Here is a 10630-nt window from a genome sequence, read left to right as displayed (position 1 = left end):
GCCCAGCACCGACATCACTGCCCCAGTACTGGCATCACCGCCCCAGCACCGACATCACCTTCCCAGTACCAGCATCATCACCCAGCACCGACATCACCTTTCCAGTACAGACACCATTGCCCAGCACCGACACCACCATCCCAGTACCAGCATGACCTTCCCAGCACCAGCATCACCACCCCAGTACCAGCGTCACTGCCCCAGTACCAGCACGAGCACCCTGGTTCACCCCAGCACCAGCATCAAAGCCCCAGTACTGGCATCCCCACCCCGCACCCGCACTGGTACCAGCATCCCCGCCTTGGTACCAGCATCCCCAGTACCAGCATCCCTGCCCCATGCTGGTACTGGCACTCCCAGTACCAGCACCTTTACCCCATCCTGATACCAACATCCCTGGTACCGGCATCGCTACCCCATCCTGGTACCGACATCCCCAGTACCATCACCCCCAGCACCAGCATCCCCCATTCCACTAGGAGCCACCCCCACCTGGGGACCCCCACCACGGGCCACCCCACGGGCTCCCCATATGGCCACACAGTACTGGGATGGTTCAGCCGCAGTTTGGAGCAGCAGTTGCCCCTCGGGGCAGAGAGAGGGAGGACAAAAACAGCCCAAAAGTACCCCAAAACCCCTCCATCCCCAGCACCAGGGCAGGACGGGGCAGCACACACATGTTGGCACTGCAGGGTCACTGGTGCCAGCCCCATCCCTTCCCCTTGGACATGAAAATCACGGCCCCAGAAAAATATCATCGTTGGGATGGGAAATCATTGGGATGGGAAAGCATTGTGGGGATGGGAAATCGTCACCGGCATCACCATCACCACCCCAGTGATGGTGTGAGCGGCCAGGTCTCCTTTGCTGTATGCAGACACGCACACATATATATATGTACCGTGCACATAATCGCTCTTCAGACTCCATGCTTCCCTGGCCCTGGGAGTTTTGTCCCGGGACGAGGGCTCAACCAAGCCAGAGCAGGATTTTCCAGTTCGTGGCATCTCATTCCCAAGAGGGTGGTGGGGAACAGCACCCTGTGCCCAGCCTGGAAAGATGCTGCCAGCATTCTCCAGCTGGGAGAAAAGCCCCTTTTCCAGAGGGAGGAAAACCACATGGATTAGCATCAACGCTGGGAGGACGGAGGCGTCAGCAGCCGGTGGCGGGGAAGGGCTGGCTCGACTCGCCCGGCCAAGCAGGGGGCCCAGCTCTCGGGGTGCCCTGCGGCCATCTGGGCACACGGGGGCTGCTCCCCCCGCACCAGGGAGATCAGGTTGAACCTCCCTCGTTTCCAGCCAACCCTGTAATTAGTGCTCGACCCATGCTGGCGAGCAGGATCCGGCCCTGGGAAGGAGCTTGTGGTCGCCTCGGGGTGCGAGGCAGGTACTGGCTGAGCCTGGAAAACTCATCTCACGCCTGTCCGGCAAGCAGGCATCGCCGTCCAGGGCTCACCATCCATCTGCATGTGTTCCCCCTAGTTTCCCTTCTCCTTCCCAGCCCATTGCATGTGGTGCTGCCCCAGGGCTCGGGGTACTTTTGCAAAGGGCAATTCAGCCCTGCAGGGACCCCATCTGCAGGCATGGATCCACCCACAAGGGCTTTTTCACCCCCCTGAGCAATGCCCAAATCCCAGATCCCTCCTTCCAAGGTGGCTGCAGTGGGGATGAGCACCCTCCAGCCCGAGGACAGGGGGTTCACCACCACCTGACCCTCTCCCCAAAACCCTGGAGGGGCTTTGCCACCCTTTCTGGGAATGGCCTTGACCGTGGGGACCCCACAGCAGTGACTCAGGGATGCCAGGGGTTGTGAAACAGGCCTGGGATGGTTTGGGAGACGCCTCCATGCAGCCCTGCCAAGCCCAGCTGCCCCGGGGAGCCTGTCGGGGGAACAAGCCACGGCAGCGTCTGGGCTTTGCGCGGCGGCCGACCCGTCAGGCAGGTTTCCCAGAGCAGCGAGCTGAGCCGGAGAGAGCCATCCAGGGCCAGGCATGCCTCTCCGCTCGCTCGCAGGCTGACGGAGCCGCCCGCTCTCTCCTCACCGCCGAAGCGATGCGGGCGGCTGGGCTGCTGCTGGCTTGGGCGCTACTGCGTCCCGCTGGCTCCTACCAATGCCATCTTGCCAGCCCTGGCGGCGTCCTCCGCTTCACCGACACGCACGCCGAGATTCGGGTGCCGGCGCTGCACCGGGTACCGAGCTCGCTTGATCCGCTCTATGGCCTCGTCCGGCGCTGCCTGGACCTCATCCAGCAAAACCCCCTGCCCACAGGTGAGCCCTGAGCTGGGGTGCTGGGACCACCGGGGTGGTGCCGGGACCACTGGGGTTTTGCCGGCTGTAATCCCCGTGTCCAGAGCTGCTCAGGGGGGTCTGAGCTGCTTCATGGAGGGGGATGCTGCCTCCGTCCCGGCCCCGCTGCCCAGGGAGGTTTGGGGGTGCATCGGGCGGGACCTCTTTTACCAGCACCGTGGTTTCTTTTGCAGAGCTGCTCAGGGCGGCCCTGAATGACCCCAGCTCGGTGCGGACATCGCAGGTGAGCCAGGACGTGGGGCGGGGGACCCCACGGGGATGGCACCCACCCAGGACGGCACACCTGGGCACATGGAGCACCCCAAAAGCTGGGTGAATTGGTGCTGACTGGGCTCTCCCGTCACGTAGGTGGTGCAGTATGAGCTGGGCTACGTCGTCTGCGCCGCGGTGGCTCTCCTCTTCACCGTGGCTGTGCCAGTGGCCGGGATGTGTTTCTGCTACTGTCGGAGTCGCCGGCGGTGTGGGGGCCGCCTGCGTGCTCACCGGCGCTCACTGGGCTGCCGCCGCCACTGCCTGCTGGCCTGCCTGTCCCTTACCTCCCTCGTCATCCTGTGAGTCCCCCTCGCCCCAGGGTGGGGGGAACTGTGTCCCATGGGAACGGGGCTGGGGGGCTCTACCGGGCAGCCCCGTCACTGCCTGCTTGTCCCTGGTAGGACCAGCGTCATCTGCGCCTTCATCACCAGCCAGCGGGTGAAGGGGCAGATGGAGCCGGGGCTTCGGGCCATGCCGGCCACCCTGCGCACCCTGCGGCAGCACATCGCCAACGTCCCCCAGGTGGGTTCCCGAGTGGCCTCCCCTGGGGCGGGGTGCAGCCCAGCGATGGCTGAGTTTCCCTCACGGAGTAGTTTAGGAGGTGGGAGGAGGTGGCACGGCTGCATTAAAAATGTATTTTGAATGGCAATGTGGGGCTTCCCCTGCTCCTGGCAGCTGCAACCTCCAGCCAACCGGCTCCTCTCTCCTGGCAGGGGGTGCAGATGGTGGTAGACCAGTTCGAGGTGCCCAGACAGCAGATAATCTCGGATCTGGGTGGTAAGCACTGTGCAGGACACTGGCAGGCCCCATCCAGAGCTTCTCACTGGGATAAGATGCTGACAGGGTGCCCAATGCCTTGCAGGGCTCAGCCGGAGCGTGGGGCTCTCCATCCATGCGCAGCTGAAGGCCATGACCTACGCGGCACTGGCAGACCTGCAGGACAGGGCTGGAGGTACGGCCAAGTGCGGCTCTCACCGGGGCCAGTGCCGAAGCCTCGCCAGAGAGCCGGGGCAGCCAAGCAGAGCAGTGTGAACTAGCCCTGGGCTTTCTCTTTAAGACCTACAGAACTCGCTGCACCATTTACAGATTCTCGACAAGACGGCGTGGGCGCTGGCATCAGCGCGGGCCGAGCTGGAGCCCGTGCTGCGGGAACGGCGTCGGCGTGTGGTCACGCTGCTGGACGACCCGCGCTGCACCTCCTGCGCCAGCGTCCTGGGCAGGGCACAGAGCCTGGAGCTGGGCGCTGACTACAGCAAGGTGGGACGGGGTGCTGGCCCCCCCCCATCACCACCACCACCTCTCCAGCAGCCCTGAGGCTCACGGATTGCTTCTTTCACCCCAAGGTGCCGTCAGTGGAGAAGGTTTTGAAGGCACTGGCCGGTCTGCCCCGAAGCGACTTTGCGGAGATGATTCGCCAGGTTGGGGGAGGTCAGGGTGCAGCAGGGGGGGTCTGGTGCCTGTGGGCAGACCCAGCCGAGCCACTCAGCACCCCCTCTTTCCCCACAGGGCAATGGCACCTTCAACTCCATTCCGGAACTGGCTGTGGAGAGGATGGCGCAGGTCATCCAGGGTGAGTGGGACAGCTGGACCGAGTGGGGACACCGTCTGTGGGGCAAATCCCAATTTGGGGACAGGGTGAGACGCGGGGACCATCCACCCCTCCAGCATGGCCTTGGCCCCACAGATCTGCGGGACGAGATGGCCCGCGTGACGGAGAAAGTGCAGTCGATCGCCAACAGCTTCCCACTGCCCGACTACACCCAGCCCGTCAGCGAAGCCCTGGTGAAGGCAGAGGACAGGAGCCAGCCGTACCTCCGTGAGGTGGAGCGCTTTGAGCAGTACAGGTGACACTGGGGAGCATGAAGGCGTGCAGGGGGTGCAGCAGAGATGGGTGCTGAGCCCCCCTCTGAGCCCCAGCTGGTGCATTAGCCCCCTATCTCGAGGCTGTGCCCTGCTGCTCTTTCCTCCAGGTGGATTGCGGGCACGGTGCTGTGCTCCATCATCCTCCTCATCCTTGCCTGCAACGTGACAGGGATGGCCCTGGGGGCATACGGGCTCTCCAAGCGGGAGGACCCGAGCGACTACGAGTGCCGAGGAGAAGCTGGAGCCAAGTTTCTCCTGGTGTAAGCATCTCTCCGGGTGCGGGAGGGGGCTATTGCCATCTCACCCACCCCGCTCCCCCAAAAACGGAGGGGAAAAGCCAAGGGAGGGACTGGGAGCCAACCGAGTGGAAAGGCTTTTGAAGCCGCCGCCTGCGCTGGCGGGTTTGGGAGAAGCCGCTCCTCCCTAGGTGCTGGCAGCTCCCGCGCCCTGGCCCCACTGCCCGGCACACCCCACTCTCATGGGCCCTTCCCAGGCAGGCCAGCATGCCCGGGCGCAGGAGGGAGCCGCGGGGCTGCAGCTGTCGGGGCAGGTCCCCACAAGCCTTTCTGCCCGCTCGGGTCTGCAAAGCTGCCACCAGCACCTCCCCTCCCTCTTTCAGTGGCGTAGGCCTGGCTTTCCTGTTCTCCTGGCTCCTCATCCTCCTGGTTTTCGCCACCTTCCTGGTTGGGGGCAACATCCAGACGCTGGTTTGCAGAAACTGGGTCAACCAGGAGATTTATAAGGTGGGTGACCACGCATCCACCCATCACTCCATAAATGGTGCTTGTGTCCACCAAAATGCCTCCAAATGCTCTGCCTCCTCTCCCTAAACCCATCCAGAAAAGCCCCATCCTAAACCAGAAGATTAAGTTTAGGATTAGGTCCTTGGATTTACATCAGCAGTGGGGAATTGCCCTTGTGCTGTTAATTTGCTCGAGGTGATGATGCTCCTACCTGCAGGACCCCTGTCCTCCGGTTGTTTGGGGATCCCTGGGGTGCTTGGGGCTGGCGGCATGCTGTGATGGGGCTAGGAGCAGGGTTGGGAATGGGATCAGGGCTTGTCCTGTGGCCGTGCACACACAGCCAAATCTCTGAATGGGGCTGTCTGCTGCTTTTCCTCCGAACACCACCCGACGAGGCTCCGCAATGGGGATCATACAAATAAAGGCAAGATTAGCTCTGGCTGGGATGGGGTACACCAGGACGCACCTGTGAGGGCACAGTACCCCCAAAATCATTGCTGGGAATTCCTGTGCCTGACCCTGACCCTCTTTCCTCCCATTTGGCCCAGTTCATTGACACCCCTGGGAACCTGCCTCCATCCATGAACCTCACCCACCAGCTCAACCTCAGGAGGGACTCCAACCTCAGCGCTACATACCGGTGGGTGCTGCACAAGCCCACCTCTGCCCCTGTACATCGGAGGGCTAATTTGGGGTCACGCCACCCACATCCCTTTGCTTTCCAGGGAGTGCAAGAGCGGCGCGGGGCTGTGGGAGGTGCTGCAGCTTGAGAAGTCCTATGACCTGGATGAGCATCTAAAAACGCCCAAGGTGAGGGCTGGCTGCAGCCAGAGCTTTTGGTAATGGTGTGAGGATGCACGAGCTTTACTGGGGCTACTGGGATGGAGATGCCTGGCCCTAACACTGCAGCATCCCCCACATCTTGCCCCTACAGTACACAGCTGATTTCCAAAAACGCTTGGGTGACTTCACGGCGCGCCTGGGTGATGTGCGGCTCCTCCGCAGCGAGGGCAGGCAGGACCTGGAGACCTTCGCCCGCAGCGGGGTGGATGAGGTGGACTACAGGCGCTTCCAGGAGGAGGTGAGGGGATGCTCGTGGGGAGCTGGTCCCCGCTGTGGCTGCCAGGATGCAGCCCAGCCACACCGGGGCCGGCTTCCAGGGTTGGATTTCAGGCAGCTGCCAACTCCATCTTCCCCCAGATGAAAAACCCTGTGGTGCAGACTAGCCTCTCTGGCTTGGCAAGGAGCCTTGAGGGGCTGCAGAAAATGCAGGTGAGTGGCGGGGCAGGTGGTGGGGGTTGCCTGTGTGCCCACAGGGACGTCCTCACACTGCTGTCCCACCGCAGAGGAACAGCACGGTGGCGGGGCGGCTGGCCGCCGAGGCCCAGGCCCTGTGGCAGATGCAAAACTCCACAGTGCAATCGCAGGAGGCTTTGGTGGTGAGTCCATGCCGGGCTGGTGGCTCGCGGTGCTGCTGGCGTTTGCCCAGTGGTGTCCCCATGAAAGGGGCAACAGGGCTTTTGCACCCTTCTCACCTCCCTGTCCCACAGGCAAAGCTGGGGGAAAGCGTCCTGTTCCTCTCCCGCTTGGCACCACACCTCCAGGTACTTGCACGGTTTCTTTCAGCACCGAAAAATATGTGGTGCCCTACGGGTCCTGCCTGTCAGGGCCCCAAAAAGCCAGTTACAGGGTGATGGGAGAGTTGGGAAAAATGCCATGTGGGGAGGATCGGTCTCCTTTAGTGATCAGATTTGCTGCTGCAAATCAGAAATCCCCCTGCAGCACTTAGGGCATTTCAGTGTCACCAGCAGAGCTGTCCCATGGTGTTTAATCTCGCCCGCTCCCTGCCAGGGGGTTTCTCTGCTCAGGGCAGGTCCCTCTTTCCCTGCCCTTCGGCAACCAGACCCAGTTCGATGATTGGCAAGTGCACAAAGCTGCACACCCTGCTCCTGGCACCCCTAGGGCAACCGTCCTGCTGCTCTGTGCTCTAAGGATGCCCTGCCCTTCCTGTGCTTCCTCAGGAGCGGGTGAAGACAACACTGGCCACCACAGCCTCAGTGGAAGCCCGGCTGCCTGTGCAAGCCCAGCAGATCCTCCGGCAGGTGAGCTGGGGCTGGATTAGCCCTCGGGGGTTTCCCCACAGCCAGAACGAAAGAGTGAGAACAGGGCACTGCAAGAGGGAAAGGGGCACCTACAGCCTCCAGCCCTCGTTTCCAAGCCCAACATTAGCCCAGAGCTGGTTGGAGCGGGGCTGGAGCTGCGCTGGGAAGCACAGCGCTTGCCCTCCATGCTGCCTTCCCTCTGCCCAGGAGATCGGCTGCTTCACGAGGAAGGAGCTGCGGTACTTCACGCAGTACCTGAACTGGGTCGGGCAGACGGTAGGTGCTCACCTTCGCCACAGAGGAATTCTCTGGGGCCGGGAGTCCCCATGGATGCTGCATGCAAGCCCCTCGCTGAGCCGAGGCAGCAAGATGCATCCCCCCACGCCAGGAGTGGGTTTACACCTTGTCTCCACTTCTTGTTCCAGCTGAGGGAGGACGTGGCTTCATGCCAGCCGCTCGCCACAGCCCTGGACAACGGGCGGGTGATCCTGTGTGACCGCATCGCCGACCCCTGGGTAAGGATCCTGTCCCTGTCCCTGTCCCTGCACGGGGGTCCCGTGGCGACTGGCATGGTGCAGCATCCCACCACCAACCAACACAAATTCAGGACAGCCAGGGCCAATAGCCAGCCCTGACACCCCCACACCCCCAGGACCAGCCACCACAAGGCTCCCCAAACCCCTCCAGAGCCTGGGGGCTGCCTCTCCCCATGCAGCTCAGCAGGGACCCCCGTGCTCTCTTCTTGCAGAACGCTTTCTGGTTCAGCCTGGGATGCTGCACCTTCTTCCTCATCCCCAACATCATCTTCGCCATCAGGCTCACCAAACACTTCCGCCCCATCCGCAACCGGCTCATGTAAGCGGCAGGCACGGGGTGGGCAGGCAGGCTGCCTAGGGTGGGAGGACGCAGGGAGGAGATATGTGGGCTCCTCCTCGACCCCCTGACCTCCTTCTCCTTCTGCAGCTCCACAGGTTCAGAGGAGACCTGTCCCTTCCACATCCCCCGTGTCACGGCGCTCAAGCTCTAGGATGGGGTCTGCCGGGTGTGGCGGCATGCCCTGCGCCCCAGGAGCTCCCATCAAACTTGTGCCCAAGCACTGCAGGGCTCCGGGTCCCTCTGACATCTCTTCCTCGGTGTCCTTCGAGGTCTGAGCATCCTTCCCGGGCATGGGGCACTCATCTCCATGCACCATGGGGCTCCGGGTCTCTCCGACGTCTCTTCCTCGGCCACCTTCGGGGTCTGAGCACCCGTCAGGGACGCTCCCGGAGCCCGGCTGATCCAGGGCGCAGGGGAAGGTTCCCCGCAGCTCCCGCTAACCGCCGGCGTACCCCTCGCAGACCCCCCAGGGAAGGACGCCCGCCCGCTGCCCCACGACGCTTCCCCACACCCGGGACCCCCGGGGCAGTGGGCACATTAAAGTCCTCCCCAGCCAAACCTACCACCGCCTGCTTTGTTTCGCGGCCACCATCTCCCCCCTTTTCCACAGGGTACCCCTTCAGGCCCGGGGGTGGGGGGCAGCCCCGAGGGGAAGAAGGCCCGGCCCGGCCCACCCGCTCCCGCAGGCCTCGAAGGCAGCGGGGCCGGGGAGCGGGGCCTGCCCTGTGGGCCGGGCCAGGCCGGGCCGGGGGCAAGGCCGAGGGGCCGGCGGGGCTGAGGGGAGGCCTCGGCTCGGGGAGCGCCGGGCCCGGGGGAGCTCCGGGGCCGGGCCCTGAGGAGGCGGCTGGGCCAGGGCCTGGCTACCAGGTCTTGGCCCACAGGACCGCCATTTCCAGCCCCCCCAAAGACCCAGCACACATAACCCCACTCCCACCGCAGGGCTGGGGGGCCCTCCTGGCCCTCAGGGTGCTGTTAATTAGAGCTTAATTAGAGGTGGGGTCTCAGGGGCAAAACTGCAGGTTAAGGGGGTGGGGGGTACACAGCAGGTAATTTCTGGCTCGCCCCCCTTCTCCCATGGAAGCCCAGGCAGGGCCTTTGACTCCCAGTTTATAGCATGGATGGCTTTATGGTGTGAAATGCCTGCTTTTCATTCATATCCTTCACCCTCTGATTTCAAAGCACTTTGTCCAACTAGCGAATTATTTACAAAAATCTATATGGAGCAGATCAGCCCCTTCCAAGAAAACGAGGATTTCCCCGTATTTCCCTCACTGAAATACTCTCTGTTTGCTAACCAACAGAGAAATGACCCGTTTTTATGCATTATTAAAAGGCTATTGCTACCCACAGTCGGCAATAATGCGTAAAATACCTGGTTTATGCATTATTTAGGTTATTGCTGCCTAGAGCCAGCTGGTTTTATGCACTATTTGCCTGCAGAGGTCAGCATTGCAAAGGCTTTTTGTGGAAGGGATTTGGGGAGCTGAAGCCCAAAGGAGGATTTCTGCAGGAACCCCCACGCCCAGGGATGTCCTCAGCCCATCTGGAAACTACCCAGTGGCGTCTTCTGCAAAAATCAGCTTTAAAGTGGAGTATTTTGTGGTCAGAGGAAGGGTGGTGCTGGGGAGAACCAGGGGTGCAGAGAAGTGATGTTGGTACCTGGGATTCAATCAGAAAATACGTTCATGACTCTCCTGCTCCCAGCTGGGTATATTTTGAAGGCTTACAATCCTGATATTCTCAGATAATTAAAAGGGAAAGGTCCGCCTCATTTTTATAAGCCCCTCTCAACTGTAGTACTACATTTTAAATAAAATACCCACTATGTGGTGCAGAAGAGCAAGCAGATTATCTACTTCAAATGGTAAGTAACATAAATGCAATAATATTTGTTTAGCTGATCCATTGATTAAAAATGCTACAAGTTTGCAAACAAATGAGCTGAATTCAGCTGGCTCTTCTTCCTAAAGTTATTTCTTGTAGCTGGGTCACAATAAATAACTGATAAGCACACAGATAAGCAATGAATAACAGAGGAACACACCCCAAAATAAATGTGTATTATAAATATGCGTGGTCACCATTGCCATATCTCTGGCCCTGCCTGGGAGATAGGTAGATTAAAAATGTGAGCAGTTGCATCTCTGAGTTAATAGTAAATCAACAATAAATAATGGAGACAGTTTTCCTGAACCAACCAGATGGCACTTTATTTTTTAGGGGGAAAAAAAAAAAAAAGAAAAAAAAAAAGGCCATAACTGAATAATGATTCCTCACCCAAAGCAAGATCATAGTTTATGATTAACCTCCAATCACTCCCCAAACAGACCCCCTCGCATAGGCTGACTCTGCTGGTTTCAGCTGGGATAGAGTTAATTTTCTTCCTAGTAGCTGGTATAGCGCTATGTTTTGGGTTTAGTATGAGAATAATGTTGGTAACACACTGATGTTTTAGTTGTTGCTAAGCAGTGCTTACACCAGTCAAGG

General features: G+C 60.5%; 1 protein-coding gene across 1 annotated transcript; it reads left to right on the top strand.

The window, feature by feature from the left end:
• Positions 1-2051: 2051 nt before the first annotated feature.
• On the top strand, positions 2052-8294 carry LOC309603073 (prominin-2-like; the record flags this gene model as incomplete). Its single annotated transcript, XM_082337442.1, has 23 exons — positions 2052-2268; positions 2481-2530; positions 2656-2858; positions 2961-3081; positions 3273-3336; positions 3422-3511; positions 3617-3816; positions 3903-3977; positions 4066-4129; positions 4244-4403; positions 4530-4682; positions 5042-5165; positions 5714-5805; positions 5891-5975; positions 6100-6246; positions 6366-6437; positions 6512-6604; positions 6716-6769; positions 7187-7267; positions 7475-7543; positions 7693-7782; positions 8016-8122; positions 8231-8294. 23 exons carry the CDS (start codon positions 2052-2054, stop codon positions 8292-8294), a joined length of 2475 nt encoding a protein of 824 aa, XP_082193568.1.
• Between the last annotated feature and the right edge of the window lie 2336 nt (positions 8295-10630).

Source organism: Platalea leucorodia (genome assembly GCF_965183815.1).
Source record: "Platalea leucorodia genome assembly, chromosome: Z".
Taxonomy (NCBI): Eukaryota; Metazoa; Chordata; class Aves; order Pelecaniformes; family Threskiornithidae; genus Platalea; species Platalea leucorodia.
Note: the sequence above shows the minus strand (reverse complement) of the source record. Positions and strands in the feature narration are given on the sequence as shown.